This window comes from Macrotis lagotis, chromosome 7 (assembly GCF_037893015.1).
Source record: "Macrotis lagotis isolate mMagLag1 chromosome 7, bilby.v1.9.chrom.fasta, whole genome shotgun sequence".
NCBI lineage: Eukaryota > Metazoa > Chordata > Mammalia > Peramelemorphia > Peramelidae > Macrotis > Macrotis lagotis.
In genome coordinates this window covers 47,121,936-47,143,755 of record NC_133664.1, presented here as the reverse complement: position 1 = coordinate 47,143,755, position 21,820 = coordinate 47,121,936, and the positions used below count along the sequence as shown (strand labels likewise).

The following is a 21,820-nucleotide window of genomic DNA, read 5'->3' as shown; positions in this document are numbered from 1 at the left end:
TACATGGATTCAAATCCTGTCTTAGACACTATGTGACCTTCAGTAAATCATTTAAGTACTCCAAGTCTCGGTTTCTTTTTCGGTAGAATGGGTTTTATAGTAGCACAACAATCACAGGATTGTTGTGAGGACCAAATGCTTGCAAAGTTAGCATTAACAAATGCAATAATAATAATAATGCAATAGCATTATTATAACAATTTCAATTGATTTTCAATTGTACGTGACTCTTCCTCACCCCATTTATGTTTTTCTTGGCAGAGATACTTGAGTGGTTTACCATTTCCTTCTTGTTTTTACAGATGAGGAAACTAATTCAAATTGGGTCATATAATTAGTGTCTTGAGGCCAGCTTTAAACTAATAATTTGAACTAACAGCAATAACATTATTTTTATGGTTAACACATAAAGTATACCTATATAGAATCTTGAAAGGCATTGCTAAGTATTTGACCTAAATGTGCCAACATTTTAATGTCTTAATGTTTAAAAAAAAAAAAAGGAAAAAGCCAACAGGGTCCTTAGTTTCTCCATTTATGTGATAAATTGTACTAATTCCAAATCCTGTGATTAGTGGAATGAAACTGAATTTGCAATACTCTTATATCCTCAGTCACAGGCACTTGTAATTTTAAAGGATTGGTGCTAGATGGCAGCATTTTTTATATATGATTAATATCTGCTTTTCAGAAGATCCATTGAGTTTCATTGTTATGGATACTGTGAAAGTAATCATTGAGACCTTTCCTTGAGCAAATAATTGATAAGATTGGATGCATTGTAGATGTTTCATCTAAGTTTGCAACCTTGTAGACATTTCTGTACTTCACTTTAAGAAGCCATTTAGGGATTTCAAAAAGATGTATAAAAATAATGCAATTATTGCTAGCATTTATATAGTGTGTGCTTTACCAATATTGCCTCATCATAGTTTCACAACAACCTTCAGCACTTCAGCATTGGAAGGTGGGGCTATCCCCATTTACAGATGAGGAAACTGAGGCAGGCAGAGGTTAAATAACTTGTTCAGGGCCACACAAATATCTGAGACATATTTGAACTTAGGTCTTCCTAATTTGGAATTAGACAGCACTTCGTCTCAACCATTTTTTTTTTTTTAGGTTTTTGCAAGGCAGTAGGTTTAAGTGGCTTGCCCAAGGCCACACGGCTAGGTAATTAAGTGTCTGAGGCTGGATTTGAACTGAGGTCCTCCTGACTCCAGGGCCGGTGCTCCACTGTGCCACCTAGCTGCCCTTCTGTTGTTGTTTTTTTAGGTTTGTCTCAACCAATTTTGAATGAACATATATCTTTTAGAACTAATCTGGTTTCTTCTTTCCAAAAGCAACTTTTCTTTATGAAAGCTGAAGAATACCTCATGGAACAAGATTTAAAAGAAAAACAAACATCTCCTATCACTTTCAGAATCTGAACTCCTTTACCGAGAAGTCCTTGAATATAAGATATCTTTCTAATTCACCATTCCTTTCTTCTTTTTCTTACTTTTAATATTACAGCAAAAGTAGATATGAAAAGGTGTTCATTCTATGCTTATTGACTTGGTCAAATTCTTTTTTTTATTGTTTTTTGAATTTTGCAATTTTCCCGCAATCTCACATCCCTCCTCCCATGTCCCACAGAAGGAAGTCTGATAGTCTTTACATTGTTTCCATGTTATGCATTGATAAAAATTGAATATGTTGAGAGAAATCATCCTTAAGGAAAAAAATTTGAGATAGCAAAATTACATAAGATACCTTTGTTTTTTAAAATTAAATGTAATAGTCTTTGGTTTTTATTTAGACTCCACAATTCTTTTTTTGGATATAGATGTATTGTACATCACAGATACCCTAAAATTGTCCCTGATTGTTGCACTGGTGAAATGAGCCAAGATCGTTCATCAACCCCCAACTTAGTCAAATTCTTAAGCAGAAAATGCTCATCTTACAGATATGTACCTTGGAACTTCCATGAGCCCCTTCCTGGATTGTATCAGTTCTCTGGTGATCAGGATTTGGAGTATTTCTTACAGCTTGCTGATGAACTTGGACTATTAGTTATACTAAGACCAGGACCTTACATTTGTGCAGAGTGGGACATGGTGAGTGATTTCTGCTGGTGGTCTCTCTTTTCTGAATTAATATTTAGTTATATGTTTTCTTCTGCAACATGGCTAATATGGAAATATCTTTTGCATGATTACACATGTATAATTCTTTATATTATTTCTTTCTTTTCCAATGCGTGAGGAGGGGAGTGGGAGGGAGGAAGAGATTTGAAATTCAAAAATTTTAAAACTGAATTTGTTATGTGTAATTGGGAAATATTTACCAAACTAAACCAAAATATCTCAAATGAATGACATTTAATGACATTCTGCCTGGCAGAACTCACCAGTAGAACCTGTTGGTGAGTTGCTACCATTCAGTTAACCCAGGTTTGTTGATAGTCAAATGTTTTAACCTAGCATGGGAATATGAATCTTTTTTTTTTGTTTGTTTCATTTCTTATGCAAGGCAATGGGGTTAAATGACTTGCCCAAGGTCACACAACTAGGTAATTATTAAGTGTCTGAGGTCAGAATTTGAACTTAGGTCCTCCTGAATCCAGGGCTGGTGCTCTATCTACTGTGCCACCTAGCTGCCCCGGGAGCATATGAATCTTTCTAAAAGTTAAGTAAATTTTAAATATTAGTAAAGTTAGTCCTTATTAGCAAATGGATGGTGTTAAGGACAGAATGAGGAGGGAAACTGGGAAAAGTGTGTTAGTTTTTTACTTTACTTTCCTTCATTTAAATTGCTGGCAAGTATAATAAGAAATGGGTCCTTCTTAGTATCTTAGAAATTCTAGGAGGGCAGGTATTATTATTATAGGAATGATTGTCCCCAATTCTGAAGATGAGGAAACTGAGGCTGGTAGAATGTTTAGGGTCTTGCCCAGGGTTACATAACCAATATGTATCAGAGTAGTAATTTGAAATCTGAGTCTTTACTATTCTAAGCTTAGGACACTATCCACTTCCCCTTGCTGCCTCTTAATAAGCAATTTAAAAGTTTTTCTAGAGAAGCATATACTCTTAAGAATTTCTCATTGAAAAAAATTATTTAAGGAAGAACAAAATATAATGGGTATTAAGATGGTTCTTCCCCAAGATATATAATGGCTAAAATAATATGTTCATAAAAAGAAGGGTAAAAGGAAGCTGAACTCTTGACTTGTTTTAGTCCTGGAAAATAGCAAATGAAACAACTTTTTCTTCTTGGCACAGGGATGGAGAACTCATGATCTGTTGGTCATTTTGACTTAGCTATTTATCTTTTTTTTATAGGGAAACATCAGTGCTTGGGGTTGTAGGGATAGGAGAGGAGGGTTATAGCCATACATAATTGTGATTTTTAAAAACAATCAATACATCCTGTTAAAGCAATAATTCTCTTTTTCCCCCCCTCCCACCCTAGGGTGGCCTCCCTGCTTGGCTGTTAGAGAAACAATCAATAGTTCTCCGTTCTTCTGATCTCGGTGAGTTGCAACCATTTAAAATACATAGGTTTGTTGATAGCTCCCTTGTCCCCCCAAAAACCCAACATGTAGCAAGAATCTTTCTAGAAGTTTAGTAAACATAAAATGTTTAGTCATAAACAGGCTCTAAATTGTCTAGATAAGGGACTCTTAATACTTTTAAGTCTGTCACATATCCCATTGATAATTTGGCTTATACACTCCTTCTCTGAGTAATGTGTGTGTGTGTTTAAATTCATAAAGTAAAAACATAAGATTATAAGGAAACCAACTATATTGAAATGTATTTAATAAATATTTGCAAAACAAGTTTCTAGACCCCAATTTAAGAAACCCATTTCTAGATAAAGTATAGAATACCAAAGATGATAATATCTACAATGTTTGGCTAGATAACAATGAGGAAACACTCTGCACTGGAAGAGGGCACCTGTGCCAATCAGAGCTCAGGACCACACCATCAGAAATGTGAACTCCTGGCTTCTTGACCTCAAGACTGGGTCTGCCCACTCCCTAGCATTTAAATTTGCTCTTATAGAACTAATTGAATCAATTCTCATTTCTCTCTCTCTCTCTCTCTCTCTCTCTCTCTCTCTCTCTCTCTCTCGCTTTTCCCCTCTTTTTTTCTGTTTTCTCTCTCGGTCCTCTTTTTCCTTCCTTTCTCCTGTTCTCATTCTCTCTGTTCTCTTCTTCTCTGACTCTCCTACCTTCTCATTCATTAAGAGAGAATGCCTTTCTTAGCTTTGGCAAGACCAGACTAATGAAAACAATGGCAGAAATTTACCTGGTGTTGATTTTTGTGGTATTAACAGAACCTCTTGTTCCTTTGACATCTCTCAGACTAATACTTGAGTCTGTCCTACTGCTTGTCCTCCATCTGACTGGTGATGGTTATTTTGGCATGCAAAATAACCAGTGAACAATTCTCAGGAGCCATTTAGCTGCTTTTTCATCCTCAAAGGCTCCCTTACATTTTCAGTGTGAGCATTTACTTTTTAAGCTTTCAAAAATCATCAAATGCTTGATTCCCTTCCTTTCACCTCCCTTCAATTCCTCCCCCCCCCCCCAAAAGGACCTGAAAATCTAAGTTCTTTTTAGTCCAGCTATAGCAACTCTGGAGTTATTATATTACGTTATATAGTTATGTTACACTATATAATTCTATATTACATTGTCTTACATCATACTGTTATGTTATATATTGTTATGTTATATTATATTATTATATTAAATTGGATTCAATTCTTTTGTGGAGCAGTTAGGTGGTGTCATAGTGTATGGAGCACTGGCTTTGGAGTCAAGAAATTTCATCTTCCTGAGTTCAAATCTAACTTCAGCCACTTTTTAACTGTGACGTTAGGCAAGTCACTTAACCCTGTCTGTCTCAGTTTCCTCATCTGTAAAATGAGTCAGAGATGGAAATGCCAAAGCTCCTATTTTGTTGCCAAGAAAACCTCAAAGGGGGTCATAAAGAGTTGGACACAACTAAACTTTTTTTTTGATTAAGATTTTAGAAACACAAGTGATGAGCTGTGTGTGTCTTCTTGCTTTTTTTCTCAGATTACCTCAAAGCAGTACATTCATGGTTGGGGGTCCTCCTGCCTAAGGTGAAGCCTTACCTCTATCAAAATGGAGGTCCAATTATAACAGTCCAGGTAGGTTTCTAGCCCCAACTCCACCAAAATGCTTCCTTGCATGGATCTTCAGAGATGGTGTGATTATGCTCAGAATAAAATACTGTATTGCATTGTCATTCTTTTCATTTTAGCTTTTTTTTAAATAGTTGCAGTTTAGAACAAAACAAAATATTTCATTCATTATGTTTCTTCATCATTTAGGAAACTAGTACAGTGGAAGGAGAGTCCTGAACTTGGAGTGAGGAAAGCCTGGGTTCAGATTCTTTCTCTGATGTTTATTAATTGAATGAGCCTTCTCTGAGCCTCCATGTGTAAATGGGGCAAAATATAGAGTCATTGAATGTTTGAATATAGTTGCCTTTCCCAACTCCCAAGTATAATACTCTTCCCACAAGACTACACTGCTACTGGTTTACAATTCATTCACTTTCTGCTGTTCAGTTTCTTCAGTCTTAAAATAAAGGAATTGAATACAATAAGTAAATTATATTTATGAAAAATGAATAATAATAACGATGATGATGATGAAAACATAAATAATAATAAATCATTGCTGAACTCTATCCGAGCTCTAAATTCTAAAATTCTGTATAATAGGGGAGGCAAGTAGAAAGGGACAAGTGTTTTTATTTTTTCCCCATAGGCTTTTAGGATTTATAGTTGGCTGGCATGGAGTCCAACCCCTGCATGTTATAGGTGAGGAAACTGACTCTCAAGAGACTAAATAACTTGCTTACATACAGTGATCATTAGAAGCAGAATTTGAACAAAGGTGCTCAGATTGTTGTGCCAGTTCAATTTATTAAACTTCGTTCTAGTTCTCTTTTCTATTTCCCATTTCCTTCTTAGATCCACTCTATTTTTTCCTTGACCTCTTCTATTTTTTCTGTAAAATTCTTGCTTCCTACGAAGGGTATCAAATAAATAGCATTGGTGATAAAGATGGACAGGTTCTTACTATATGTATATTAAAAAACTCATCAGCCTAAAGGACCAAGTTTATATGACTAAGATTTAGGCAGTGTTCTTCATTAGAATCTTCTCCCCAGTCTTCCCTTCGGTGACTCTCATCCCCTCTTACTTTCTCTCTGACTTTCTTTTCTATCCTTTTTCTCCAGCCCTTGCTTCTAAATCACTTTCAGTTTCTCCCCACAGCTTCCCCACCACTGATTGAAACTCTGAGAGATAGAAGTCATGAGCTCTACAGAATCTGGTAGAGGTTTGTGGCCTCCAGTATTTATTCATCTCCAGCAGATTTAGGGTGATAGGTAGCCCCAACATTAGAAAAGGCTGGAGGCTATCAGATTTGATGAGGAAGATTTGGAGGGAGGATTAAGGGGATGTTCCTCTTGTAAATGATGATAGTAGATGGCTGATTCCTATCTTTGACTTTCATAAGTATGATAGCCCATTCAGATCAGGAGACCAAAAAGGACCATACCATCTTTACCCAGAGTATTCAGGGATTAACTTGTCTTAGGGTACAATGTTCTCATGATCAGCCTGGGGGTTATGGACTGTGTTTCATGACAGAGCCCAACCAGAATTGAGTCAGATCAGAAAAATCAACCCAGTGGCGTAAAGTAAACATTTAGCCCACAGATTCTGTGGTTGTCATGTCAGTTTTACAGGAAGCAATTATGATTAAGCTAAATTTACTGAAATTTCACCTCTGAGACTATGATAGAATCTATTCTGTTTGGAATTGTCAACATTATTATTTTTATTATTATTTGGGAAAGTCCACTGGCATCTTGCTAGTCAGTGATTACTAATTCAGTTAGTTAATAAGGCACTGTGGTCAGTTTTGGGGGGCATACTAAAAAAAGGCAAAAGACAGCCTCTACCCCCAGGAAGCTCAAAGCTTAATTGAGGAGACAAGAAGCAAACATACAGTAAGGTATCTGTAGGATAAAATATTTTTAAGAGTGAAGGCATCAGAATTAAGAGATGTTGAGAGTCTTCCCATAGAAGATAGGATTTCAGTAGTAAAGTAAAGGAATCTGGGGAAGTCAGTAGGTGGAGATGAAAAGGGGGAGCATTCCAAAAAATGCAATAGTTGGATGAAAACACTCAGAGCTGTATAAGATGCCTGGAACTGTAGGATAGGAAGTAGGTTATGGAGATTTTTATATTTGATCTTGGAGGTGATGGGGAATTACTATAATTTATTGAATTGGGGTTGGTATCTATGACATAATTGCATCTATGATTTAAGAAAATTGAGTCCTGCACAAGAGTGGTGGCAGTATAAGAGGAGAGAAGGGTGCATATTTGAGAGATTTTACAAAGGTGAAATGGATATGGAAGTAGAGTATGGCACCTAAAATCTTTTTCTAGATACTTGAGAGACTAGAAGAATGATGTTGCCTTCAACAGTAACATAGAAGAAAGGAGATGGGGGGAGAATTTAAGGAAAGATAATTCAGTTTTGGTCATGTTCATTTTAAGATCTACTGTACATCTCTTATGAGATATCTGAAAGGTAGTTGGAAATGTGAGATTGAAGGTCAGCAGAAAGATTAGGGTAGGCTAGGTAGATTGAAGAATCATCAGCATAGAGATGGTAATTAAAATCATGGAGCTGATGAGATCATCAAATGAAGTAATTTAGAAGGAGAAGAGGACCCAGGATAGAATCCTGAGGGATACCTACAATTAGGGGGTGTCAGAGATATGTGCATGAGATTAAAGCAAAAGAGACTGAGAAGGAGCAGTCTTATGACTAGGAGAAGAAAGTTAGAAATGTGTCTAAAAACTATTGGAGAGTATCAGGTATTTAGAGAGTGATTTAAGAGTATCAAAGACTGCAAAGGTCATGAAGATCTTGCTAAGGCCATTGGATTTGGTACCTAATTAACTTTTGAGAAAATCTAGTTTCTTTGAAATATTGAGATCAGAAGCTGAATTGTAAGAGGTTAAGAAGAGAGTGAGAAGAGAGAAAGAAGTGGCATCCATTATAAGATGGACTTCGGGAGGAATTTAGTTATAAAAAACAGAAGAGATAAAGGACAATGGTTATGATGTAAGGATCAAGTAAAGGTCTTTTTAGAATGGAGGGCATGTTTGGAGGCAGTTGGAAATGAATCAGTAGAGAGGGAGGAATGCAAATAAATGAAAGAGTGGGAGTGATGGAAGGGGCATTGTTGGAGAATGGAATGGGAAATAGAATCCTTAGGCTTGGTAAGGGGTAAGGCCATTTCCTCATGTGAGGAGGATGAGGAAGAGGGACAAGAAGGTGTTCATGACTAATGATCTCATTTTTTGGATAAACTGTAAGGCAAGGTTCTCAGCTGAGAATGGAGGTGGGGGAGACATGAGAGGTTTGAGGAGAAATTGAGAAAGTTTGGAAGAGCCATCATGAAGAATGAGTGGATAAGGGAAATTTAGAAGGATTGCCTAGCAACATGAGAGTCCAGTTGAGATTGTATAAGATTGTGCTGCCCAATCAGAACACTTGTATGATTTTCTTCACCTTTATTCAGCAATTAGGCTACTGTTATTGTGTCCATGTTAGGATTTAAGTTTACAGTTTACTTAGATGCTAGCAAAGAGATGTGGACTAGTCAATTCTGGTCAGGTTAACTAGGAACCAGCGGAATGACTAGATCCAAAGGTTAGTCACAAGTGAATTCCACAGTAGAGTATCCCAGGAGCCTTTGATTGGCCATGTAATATATGACATTTTAATCAGTGTCTTAGAAAAAGGAGAGACTCCATATCCCTTAACTCTTGTCCTCTTTCCTCTTATGCTGTCATTCTTTGCTTTTTTCTCCCAAACTTTTTTCTAGTCTTTTCCATCTCATTGCCATCTCCCTTTCATTAACCCTATAAGAGAGGACCAAAGCATATTTTTTTCAAAATCTATTAAGTAGAATTTTATGCCATCTCTTCCTAATCTGAAGACAAGTATGGAGTATTTTATATTTTCTCTTAAAAGAAAAGATTTATTTAGAAAACCATCCCCCATTTTTTTTGTGTCTTAGTGGTCCTCCAGAAAGAAGATGCCCACAATCTTTTTGGGAGTTTGAATTTATGTATCCCTTTCCAGAGGAATGTTTTTAAGTGCATGGAATAAAATATACATGATTACAAAGGAAATCAATTATTTTGAAATAACTTTCAAGATATATTTTAAAATGTATGGGCCTCAGATTATAAGAAACTCCCTCTTAGGAGATTACAATAAGAGAGCTCATAGATTAGGAACAGAGATAGACAAGTGTTAATGATGGACTGTAAGAAAAGGCACAAAGATAATGTCATCCTGTCTTTGTAGACCTCATTTATCTTCTTTTCTCATATCGGAAGTTACGTTTGAGAAAGTACCATAACATTTTGAAAAATTGTATTTCATGTGGCAGCTTTTGTATTCTTAAAAGCACTAAAATACCAAAATATGAAAGTATTTGCCCAAGGACTTGTTTCTCTAGGAAACTGACTTATGAAACTTTTGGGGAGTTAACATGCAAGTATTTAGTTGAGCCTCAGGTTTTAAGAAACTTAGATACAAATGGCATTTATATCTGTCCAACTTGTACTATCATTATCTGAAGTCTACCCAGTCTGCCATGGATCTTCTTCTAGTCAGGGGTCTCCAGCCTCTTTTTGGTCCCCATCCCCATGGTTTTCAGTTAAATCTCTCCATGCCCTCTGATACGAAAGGAAATAAATTCTAAAAGCTATCATACATTTGCACATTAAAAAAATAAGAGATTACTTTCTCATTAGAAAATCTTTTCAGATAAATACATTATTTTTTCTAGCAGTGTAAAGTTATTAAATGTTAATTTTCATAAATACTACTAGTTATAGAATTTTTCAATTGGTTTATATCATTTGTTTAATATTTATTCCCCATACTTTTGGGGATATTCCATACTCTTGCATATTCCATGTTCCTTTAATATTTTTTGTTTATTAATGGAAGCTTTGTTATCCCTCAAAAAGAATGTGACTTTTAATGTCTAGGCCAAGGTTTTTGAATTTCCAGAGGGTCACGATGGTTTTTTTAATGTTAATTTACAGGTTGAAAATGAATATGGAAGCTACTTTACTTGTGATTATAACTACCTTCGTTTTCTCCTCAACCTTTTCCATCACCACCTTGGGAAAGATGTGGTTCTCTTCACCACTGATGGAGCTGATGAGGAGTACTTAATGTGTGGGACTCTGCAGGGTCTTTATGCAACAGTAGACTTTGGAACAAGTGAGTAAAACCCTATTAACCAGTAGGATAATCTGAGCCAGGAGTGCTGACATGTTTTGACTTTCCCCCCAAGTTAATCAGCATGTGGATAGTTATCTGGTGTTTCTCAGCAAAGCCAATAGGATGATAAACAATGCATAATCTTCCTATGTTTTAAGATTTACAAAGTGCTTACCTTAAATCATCTTAGTTAAAAGTTACAATAACTACAGGGTTGAGTCTGGAATCTAGAAGAGTTCAAAAATGGCCTCAGATACTTACTGTGACCCTGGGCAAGTCACTTAACCCTGTTTACTCAGTTTCCCAAAATGAGCACAGGGATAGCACGTATCCCCCAGGGTATCCTATTTGGAATAGAATAACAGATCTGTATAGATCAAATGAGATAATATATGTAAAGGGCTTTGCAAACCTTAAAATTTATATGTTACCTATCTTCATCATCATCATTGTCATTGTTAATTATTATTCTGGCTCCCTTTGTTTCCCCTCTCCCCAAACTGGGACCAACCAGCAGACCCCTCAGGACACCTATCACCTTTCCAACCCAGCCATTCTGAGGACATGGTATGAATTTTTTAGTCAGAGGGGCAACTAGGTGGTGCAGTGAATAGAGCACTGTCCCTGGAGTCAGGAGGACCTGAGTTCAAATCCGGTCTCAGACACTTAATAATTACCAAGTGTGACCCTGGACAAGTCACTTAACTGCATTGCCTTGCAAAAAACCCTAAAAAGAGTCAATCAGCAAGCACATTGGAAACAGAAGTCAAAAATAAAAGCAGCTCTATCCTTAAGAAATTTATTTTCTATCAGAGAAGTGTAAATGTGAAGTATATATCAAGTTAAAGTAAGGTAATTACTTGGGAGCTAGCAGGAGCATCAAGCAGAGGGATTGGGCTTAGCCTCATCTAGATGGGGGAGTTCATTAAGCAAGCTTGGAAGGAAGCCGGGGATGCTGAGGCAGACAAAAGCAGGAAGTTACCAGACCTTAGTCATCAGATCATCCGCTCTTTACTTTGACAGATGTTTTCTACTTCCTCTGTCATCTGTAAGAACACCTGGTCCTGGCTCTGAAAAACATACTGTTAAGTGACCGGTGGATGCTCTATTAGCCATGGATGCTTCCTGAAAGCAAAGTTGTATAGGTGGGACCATGAACCCACAGGGGGAATTTATAGAACAGATAACTGGCTTTCAGTGATATAATCATCTCATTTCTAAGACTTTGTTCTTGGCTGTAAAAAAATGTACATATATACATATTCACATATACTTATATGTGCATATACACATATATGTAAATGTATTTTTCAGACTCTAAAGATGTCCCTAAAAGTATCCTGATCTTTCACATTGAAAGTCACTTTATATAAAAATACTTAGGGAGAGAATTTGTTTACGTCATGAACCCCCACAGCTAGTCAGTTGCCTAGGAAGTGATGATGCTGGTTGCCTTGTTCTAGGAGATGCCTCCTTCCTTGCACAAGGAAAAGGCAGGTGGACAGAACTATCTTTATAGCTTCCTTCTCTATGTCAAAGGATTTGAGGGTCTGGTGTGGTCCCTTAAAAAGTATACTAGGGGGTGGCTAGGTGGCGCAGTGGATAAAGCACCGGCCCTGGAGTCAGGAGTACCTGGGTTCAAATCTGGTCTCAGACACTTAATAATTACCTAGCTGTGTGGCCTTGGGCAAGCCACTTAACCCCAAATGCCTTGCAAAAACCTAAAAAAAAAAAATATACTAGAAGTTGGTTCCTAGAGACATGGAAGATCATTCATGGCAGGATCACTGATTTTCAGTTGGAAGAGTCCTTAGATAGTTGGATCTTTCCTTTTCTTTTATCCTTCCCCATTTAATCTCTGAAGGTTTAATTTCTTCATAGGCAAAATGAAGGGGCTGGATGTAAGTTGTTGGCATAACCAGAGCATTCTATGTTGGTGCTGGGGAGACCCTCAAACTCCTAATTCTTATGATAATCTTGATTCCACATGAATACCCTTGATCTTTTTTAAAATCTATTTGACTCTGCCATACCTTGCAGGTGTCAACATTATAGAAGCCTTTCAGATCCAGAGGAAATTTGAGTCCAAAGGACCCTTGGTAAGATTTGTTTTTTCTTTCATGGACCCTGAACATAAATGACTGTTGTAGGGGCAATGAAACATGAATGACAAAGAATCCCTGTCTACTTAAATCCATTCATCATCTTCCCTGACTCATGACCATATAGACTTACAGTGATAGGATTCTCATTGTTGACTCTTCTTGATATTGAACTTCAGTCTACCTGGTTTCTGGGGCTAAGCCATATAAGCTAAATGGCCATCATATCCTCGTTTTCCTCCCCCCCGCCAATAGAATGTACACTCTGGAGGGCAAAGACTGTTAGTTATCTGTACTCTGGCAAGAATTTTCCAAAAAGAAATATGAATAAGGAGTTTGAATTTTAGAACATAAATACTTATCTTTCTCATTTAAAGCAGAATCATAAGACATAAATTGATCATAAATCATACACTGATAAATAATTATAAATTGATAATTGTAGGATCAATTGGATTTTTTAATGTCAATTTAGCTTTTCTAGTCTAGCATATTTAAAATGATTTAGCATGAAACTTTGCTTTCTAGACTCTTCAATACCTGACTCAGCATCTCTTATTGCTGTAATTTTATAAATATTTAGTAAACAAGAAGAATTTAGAGTTAGAACCTCCATATGAATCTGAGTTTTGTTCTTTAATGATGATGTCCCTTGGTTACCTCTCTGGGCCTTTGTTTGCTCATCTCTAGAATGAGGAGATTGTATAGGGTCCCACCTGACCCTTTGGGTGAATGAACCCACACAATGGAGGTATGCTCTCATGTCTTCCTTAGGGTCCATCATCCAACTCTCTTAACTCTCTGCACCAGACTTGGATTTAGACCATTTAGATTGGTCTTGCCTCTAGCTGCATATCCCTGGGCAAGTTGCATTGACTCTAAGTGGGTTTATTATCAGGAATTCCTGACTCACATACTTTATAATTATGTGACTCTGGATGAAACTTTTCTCTTTCAGCCTCAGTTTCCTTACTTTTGAAATTAGTGTAATAATAGAACTCCTTCATAGAGTTGTTATAAGGGACAAATGAGATATTAGGGCAGCTAGGTTAGGTACAGTGGTTAGAGTCTGTCTCCAAGTCTTGGACTTGGAGTCAGGAAGATCCCTCATTTCTGAGTTCAGATATGGCCTCAGATATTCAATGACCTTTTGGTCTCAATTTTCTCATCTTTTAGATAAAAGGAGAAGAACATAGCAAAGCTTTCTGTAATCTTTGCCAAGAAAATTCTAAAGAGTTGGAATACATTTCTCTAATTCTCACAAAAAGCTCCATAAGGCCTAATTCCTTGCAACTTTAATTTTTTTAATTCTATTTTTTTTTTTTTTTTTATTTAAGGCAGTGGGGTTAAATGACTTGCCAAGGTCACACAGCTAGGTAATTACTAAGTGACTGATGTCTGATTTGAACTGAAGTCCTCCCTACTCTAGGGCTTGTGCTCTATCCACTGCCACCTAGCTGCCAACATTCCTTGCAGCTTTAACATTCTTCCCCAATATATGTTTTTAAAAATTTATCTTTATTTTTATAGCATCTTAATTTTCTTTCCCCTATTCCATGCAGAGAGCCATTCCTAATAGCAAAAAATTAAAAAGAAAAACCATTTCAGTCATACTATAGGGAAAAACAGTTCAAATCTGACAATATTTACAATGTTCCACACCCACCTGCAAAGAGGGAAGAGTTTCAAGTTTAACTTTCTATAACACTGTGAAAAATATGATAGTGTCATTCTACATCTTTTTTGGAAGTGCTACTAGGGCAACTATAAAGTATGTAACATTGCTTCCACTCTATAGTGGTAAATGTTACAAGTCAGGGTCTCCCTTGTTTATTCTCAACCCCTTTACCTTTTTCCTTTTGTAGGTCAATTCGGAGTTCTACACTGGATGGTTAGACCATTGGGGTGAACCTCACCAGAAAGTCGATACCCAAAAAATTGTTAACTCTCTCACTGACATGCTTGCCCATGGTGCTAATGTTAACTTGTAAGTGAATTTGGAGAAATGCTTTTATTTTTCAAGGAATATAAAGAATTCTTTGCCACTAAAAATTGATTTTTCATAGTTGGAAATTAGCATCAGCTCATTGTTATAATGTATTATATTAATTTGAATATGTTACATCCCCTGAATTAGGCTTTGTTCGTAGCATGGGATATCTTTGAAAGGTTAAAAATATAGACACATAGGTAAAGGAGATGTTCCTTAGTAGACAAGAGAAGGGGCAAGGATGTGCTATGATCAAGTCCTACTCTTATGATGTATATGGGTGTCTGTCACATATAATGAATACTTGTTGAATTGAATGTTTCTCAGTTAGGGTTTGATTTTTTTTTTCCTGCTTATTTTCTGAATTAATGCACTACTTGAAATGCTTAATTTTGTATTTGCTATGGTCAGTCTTTTTTTTAATTGTTTTTCCGTGGTACCCCAGTGACCCCATCTAGGGGGACAGTTGATTTTTTTTTGTGGTTTTATCTTTTGCTCTTCAAACTTAACCAAAATCAAAGTCAGCAAAGAGCCTCTTTCCTGAATTACTAAGGTCTCCTCCTCAGTCAGCAGAACTTTGAAAGTTCTCTTTTTCATTTTAGGTACATGTTTATAGGTGGAACCAATTTTGCCTACTGGAATGGTAAGAGTTTGTTTGAGCTATGGGATTTTCATCTTGAGCTTTCTTTTAAAATCTGGGTGTTGCAACAAATTTACATTCTTCACCACTGCCTTAAAAAAACTCCCAATTTCTTTGCTTTTTCCAAAGACAAATGGTACTTCTTTTGAGTTTTCTATTTTTTTGGTCACCCATCCTTCTGTCTCTCACACTTTCCCTTTTAGTCTGACTTTGCACATCTTTGAGTATGACTTTATTTAGTGAAGAGTAGTTCCTCTTCTTATTGAGGTGGAGATGAAAAGGAAGTATATTCTAGGTATGGGAGACAGCTAGTGTAAATATTTAAAGACTGGATATGGAGCACCATATGAGAAAGGGCAAGAATGCTAAGTTAACAAAGTTAGTCATATTGTCTATGGGGGGGTGTGGAGGCTGACAATTACCTTTGATCACATCCTCACATTTATTAGCCCTTTCCCTTTATGTAGCCTATTTTGAATCAGAGAAGTCAATGATTTCATCTCTCTCCTCTTTCCATAAAAAAAACTGAAATCTACCATTTTCTTTTTTTAATAACATTTTATTTCCCCAATTGCATGTAAAAAGTTTTAAATATTTTTTAAAATTTTGAATTATTTCTTCCTTCCTTCTCCTTGAACTCCCTCTTCCAGACAGTAAGCAATCTGATATAGCTTATACTTTAGTCTGAAATATACCATTTTCTTGATAGTTTAGTTTTGGATGAATGAACAATATCATTCCTAAATGATGGCCATGGCTGAATGCCAGTTCTAGGTCTGGAGAACTCTTAAACATTGGAAAATTGTCCCATTATTTTAAGAAGTAATCTGCCTTCTTGTAGCTTTTAACCCTTTTGTTGTGGTTCTTGTCTGGAGTAACATCTACTCCCTAATCTATCTCCCAAGGTATTGGGAAATAGCTCTGTCTCCCAACAAAAATTTTAAGACTAATCAGATTTTCTAATTTGACAAACTTTCATGTCTTCTTGCCATCTTTATAATTATCCAGTTTCATGGTGACATGAACATGATATTCCAGATGGATTTTATCTAGAATATAATAAAGTGGAACTGCATTTCCAACTTGCTACCTTTTTAAAAAATCCCATTAATTTTTTTGTAGCCACTTTAAAAATTTGATTTTAAAAATATATGAACAATTCTTATACTGCATCTTTTTTTAATTTTAGAAAAGATAGGTGCCATGATTGGATTTCTTGGATGTGTTTGAGCCTAAGCAAAGGCTTATACATTTGTATCTACTTTTCCAGTTACATGCAGTGATAGTTTTCAATAATCAATTTTTTCCCTCTAGGTTTTTGGTTTTACATTTTTCTCTCTCCCTTCCCTTTCCCCCTCCCCTCCCACTGACAAAACAATCTAATATAGACTATATATGTATAACCATAAAATATGGATCCCTATTAAACATATTGTGAAAGAATCAAATCTAAATGGAATTAAAAACATTAGAGATAAAACCCCCATAATATCCAAGACCACTTTTAAAAGTTGAAGATAATGAGCTTTGATCTTCATTTAAACTGCACAGTTCCTTCTGATATGGATGGTATTTTCCATCACGTATCTTTTAGAATTGTCTTTGGTTATTGGATTTCAGAAATGAGCAACATTACTACTGTTAGTCTGTATAATGTTCTTCTGGTAGAATCTTACATTCCAATGGGGACAGTATATGATCTAATATACAGTTGCATTCTTATATGTCAAGTTTGGTCCTTATCATTTTCTAGCCTTTATAAAGTCTTAGTCTCCTCAGAGCAGAACAATGGATCCTACTTCCACTCTCAGCCAAAGAGTCCTTCCATTGCTTGGGGACAGTCTCCTGGCGTCTCCAGAGTCCTACTTCTAGTAGGCATTCAAGAATACTTGGTTGACTTAACTGTGTAACAGAATGATTGCCTTTCATGGTACCTCATTGTTTCCATTATGTAAAATATTTTATTTATTTATTATTTAAAATATTAAAATTCTGCCTCTTAGGAGCCAATATGCCTTATGCAGCACAACCCACTAGTTATGACTATGATTCCCCGTTGACTGAAGCTGGAGACCTCACAGAGAAGTACTTTGCTTTGAGGGAAGCTATTGGAAAGGTGAGTGTTTTGTGTAGTGATTGAGGCCTTGAGAATGTGCTTTAGGATGAAAGGTTCATAGGATTTAAGAGTCTGAAGGGGTCCTCACAATAATGATGATTGTGATGATAATGAAGGCTTGCAAAGGGCTTTTTCTGTACTATATTATTTGATCCTCACAACAAGCCTGGGAAGTCGGTGATATTATTATTCCCATTTCACAGCTGGGGAAACTGAGGCACAGAACTTCAGCATTACCAAATATAATACAGCTAGTAATGTCTGAGATTGGCTTTAGATGCTATGTTCTATCTACTCTATCACCTAGCTATTATCTTTTATAATCCCTCCCTGCTCTCAGACATTTTGCATATATGATTTGATTCAAGTATGTATAGCAGGGATATTGTTTTCCATTGATGGCCCAAGCCAAGATGTCCTTGAGATTTAATCTGCATTCCTGTGCCTTGGACAAAGCTTAGAGGTGGCCTAGCATTGGTGCCCACCTCTGAGAGTGTAACCTGAGCCTCCCAGGTGGGGTTTCCTGTCTCTGTTGTGGCTTTTTTTTTATAAATCTGCAGTCTTTCTGCTCAGTCACTTGGATTTGTTTTTGTAATTTTTAAACTTTTTTTTCTCAATTACATGTAAACAAAAATTTTCAACATGTTTTTAAAACTTTTGAGTTCCAAATTCTCCCTTCCCCTCCTTTCTCCTTCAGAAAGCAAGCAATTTGAAATAGATAATAGATTAAAATCATGCAAAACTTTTACATATTAGTCTGAACCAAAAGAATAATAAAGTTTTAAAAAGCATGTTTTAATTTGATTCACAGTCCATCAGTTACTTTTTCTGGAAGTGGATTTTGTTTTTCATAAGAAATCATGTGAGCTTTGAAAGAAACTTGCACAAAGACCTTCTACTGGAAGATAGCAAATGCTTGGGTGTGGGTTTTTTTTTGGGGGGGTAATGTTTATTTTGTGAGGCAAGTGACTTGCTCGAGGTCATACATCAAGAGTCTGAGACTGTATTTGAACTGTGCTTTATCCTAGCTACCCCTATCATGTGGGTGTTTTTAAAAGAGAATTGCCTTGAATTTTCAATATCATGTAAACTATTATATCACCTTTTTCATTTAATTTTTATTCCATTTGTGCCTCTGGAGCCTAGAGGTTCAGTGACTTTTAAAAAAATTATACAACTTTGTACTACAACATTCTTATATTGATCAGAGTTCCTCCTGTTACCAGGGACAGGGGCTATAAACCTTTTTTTAAGGTTTTATTTAGAAAGGAAATGGGGTTAAGTGGCTTGCCTAAGGCCACACAGCTAGGTAATTATTAAATGTCTGAGGCCGGATTTGAACTTAGGTACTCCTGACTCCAGGGCCCGTGCTCTATCCACTCTGCCATCTAGCTGTCCCAATAGGGGCTATAAACTTTTGAAAATATTATAATAACTGTATTACAATAGAATTGATTTTGTTTGTTTCTCCATTATTTTATTTTATGCTTTTTAAAACCATTCTACTTACTGAAGAGGCCTCACAAAAAGTTATGAACCCAGCTATCTTCCATGGAGAAATAGTTAGAGAATAATATTTTTAGGCTTTCACAGTCAAATGTCCCATAGAAGATGGGATAATACACAGAATTTCTTTCTTGTTCTCCAACTTTTTATAAAGGGTGGGGGACATGCTAATTGTCCTTCTGCACACCTGTCTTAGCTTAGCTACTCGGGCTTCTATGACCCAGGTTCAGGTCACCACCCTTCCCAACCTCCCCTCACCACTTAAGAATCTGATAAGGTTGAGGGGCCCTCCCACCTGTTTGTTCACAGCTCCAAGGGTTCTGTTCTTTGAAGAGTTAAGGAAGGGGTGGGGTGAATGGTTTGCAGCTGCAAAAGCAGCTCTTTTTGGACATAAGAGCAGTTGGGCATCTCTTCTATACATAGGGTACCAGAAGACCCTGGTACCAGTTAAGCCCCTGGTTTTGCGTTGCAGAGGATTCAAGGATGAGTAGTCTAATTTCTTGTTTTTGATCTAGAAGGAACCACCTAACCTAGGGTCTGCCTCTTTGGCCAACTTGATGCCTCAGAATAATGGATGTTTTTATTATAAAGAAAAATGCTATATTTTAGAAGTTAATGAAAATGAAGTGGTTTTATTTTTCCATCCAAGTTCTCAGATCCCCCTCAAAAATCCTGTCGATATATACCCTCTTGGAGTTCTGTGGACCCCAGATCAAGAACTTCTAATCCAAACTAACCTTAACCTGTATCATCCCTGACTAGTAGGCCTTCCCCATTCTCCAAGAATGAAGAGTTTTTCAGCGATAGTGGATTATTCCTCTTTTGGACAGTTTTTTAGAAGCTTTGTTCCTTAAATGGGGGCCACAAACTACCTCTTGACCTCTGGCCACATGTTGTATAAACCTTTGAGTTCAACGAAATTCTTCCTATCTCTTCTTTCTAGTTCTACTTTCAGGGGCTGGCCTCCTAAATATTTGAAGACTTCTATCTTGTCTCCCCTATGCCTTTTTTTTTTTACTTTTTTGCAAGGCAATGGGGTTAAGTGGCTTGTCCAAGGCCACACAGCTAGGTAATTATTAAGTGTCTGAGGCCGGATTTGAACTCAGGTACTCCTGACTCCAGGGTCAGTGCTCTATCCATTGTGTCACTTAGCCGCCCCTCCCTCTGCCTTCTTCTGTAGGCAATTTCCATTTCTTTCAAAGAATCCTCCTAGAAATAGTACGATTTCCAGGTCTTGAAGGGTCACAGATTTGGGAGATTTGTAACACAGATTTGTAACTCAAGTCTTCTTATAGAAAAGGACTAGACTAGTGAAGAGTTTGGTTTTGACTATAGCTCAAAGATTCACTTGGGTTCACAAGTTCTTTTAAAAAGTGGCTGATTTGATATTTCTTGGATATGTGACTATGGGCAAACATCTCCTTCCTGTAAATGGGTATATTGATAACACCTCCCTTCCAGGTCAGATGTGATAATATGTAAAGCCTTTTGTTAAACTTAGAATGCAATATAAATGTTGCTGTTATAGGGGTCAGTCATGTAGTGGATAGAGTTGGGTCTGGAGTTTGGAAAACCTGAGTTCAAATGTGACCTCAGATATTTTACCAGCTGTGTGATCCTGGAAAAGTCACTAAACTTCTATTTGCCTAGTTTCCAATCGGGCAAAATGACCTGCTCAGGGTCATACAGCTAGTCAGTGTCTGGGCCCGATTTGAACTATTTTTATTATTATCAAAATAGAAATAACTTCAGGTTGAATCACACATCCAAGTTAAAGATAATAGAATAATCTTTATATCAAAAAAAGTCAAATTAGCAATTGAATCATAGATTAGATCCAGAAGAAACCTTAGAAGTCATTTAGCCGAGAAAGCCCAAAGAGTTGAATTGACTTACCCTATGTCACCCAAGAAAGGAAGCATCAAGTAATACTGTATTCCAGGACTCTGACTCCTAAACCAGTTCTTCTTTCCCCTAGCCCCACTGCTTCCAACCATTAATTTTGAAGGGAATGAATAAATAAATAAATACCTATGTATATCAATTATCAGTTTTTCCTTTACCAGCCCACTCTACAGCCATCAGATTGGAGTCAGAGACTAGCAACTTTTATTTATCTACTCAGCATCAAAGTCTGCCTGGGCCTCTTGACTCTGCTGCTTTCTAACCTTTCTGATTAACTGTCTAAATGGCCCCTTTTTCCATAAATGGTAAAAGAAAAAGGAAGAAACAGCTCCAGAGAGTCAGCTTTGTTGTTACAGCTCCCTCCTTGCCCATGAACTGGAGGACTCTCTTCTTGGAGGTGGGGGTTGTCCCCTTTATCACTTACCAACAAAAGGAGCTCAACTAAAATAAAATAATTTGAATGAAATTCTTACTTAGACTTCTTAATTTAGGTTGGTTACAGTTTCTGGAACGTATTGTTTTCAAGGGTTTCTCACACTTGTGGAGAATATAGTATCCTGGAAAGGGATTTGACCTGGTTTACAGAGGCCCCATTGATATTATTTGAGTTATTTGAGGGGTTGAGAATTGTTAGTGTATAGACTCTAAAATTGGAAATACCTTAGAGATATTCTCTTCCAACCCTCTCAGTTCATAGATGGAGGCCTCTTAGTTCTTTGGATAGACCTAACTTCTTTCTAGTATCAGGGACTTTAATTAATTAGAGTAGTCTAGTGGTCACTTACTTTGTTTATTTAGATAATAATTTGTTTTGTTCTTTTGAGGCCAGTAATCATTCTCCTTGACCAAGGAGAAAGCAACAAATACATCATGTCATATTACCATTTTTTCTTTCATCCATTTTCATTCTCATCTCTGTGCTTGGGGAATGGTCCTTTCTTCTCTTTGATCCTCCTTTACCCCTCAATCTAGCTAAAACCAAAGAATTCTGTTTTATTCCTCCTTTGAATCATTCCATCTTGACAATGACTTGCTTAAAAAGCAAAAGTACACAGAAGAAGCTAAATGAATGCTTGTTGAATGATTGCTCCACCCAGGGAGAAATTCAGAGAGGATATCATTCTCTCTTCATCCTGTGCTTCTATTAATGGAAGGTTAAGATTCTGGTCAGCTGTGTGATCATGGGCTATTCATG

General features: G+C 36.7%; 1 protein-coding gene across 3 annotated transcripts in view; it reads left to right on the top strand.

Moving 5' to 3' along the window:
* GLB1 (galactosidase beta 1) overlaps positions 1–21,820 on the top strand; it is a 63,494-nt gene that overhangs the window by 15,679 nt on the left and 25,995 nt on the right. For all 3 annotated transcript variants that reach the window (XM_074192802.1, XM_074192800.1, XM_074192801.1), the window contains exons 3-10: positions 1,952–2,102; positions 3,460–3,520; positions 5,081–5,175; positions 10,186–10,366; positions 12,407–12,465; positions 14,334–14,455; positions 15,061–15,101; positions 17,102–17,214. In XM_074192802.1, coding sequence (XP_074048903.1) covers positions 1,952–2,102; positions 3,460–3,520; positions 5,081–5,175; positions 10,186–10,366; positions 12,407–12,465; positions 14,334–14,455; positions 15,061–15,101; positions 17,102–17,214 — 823 coding nt within the window. The remainder of the gene's footprint in view (positions 1–1,951; positions 2,103–3,459; positions 3,521–5,080; positions 5,176–10,185; positions 10,367–12,406; positions 12,466–14,333; positions 14,456–15,060; positions 15,102–17,101; positions 17,215–21,820) is intronic.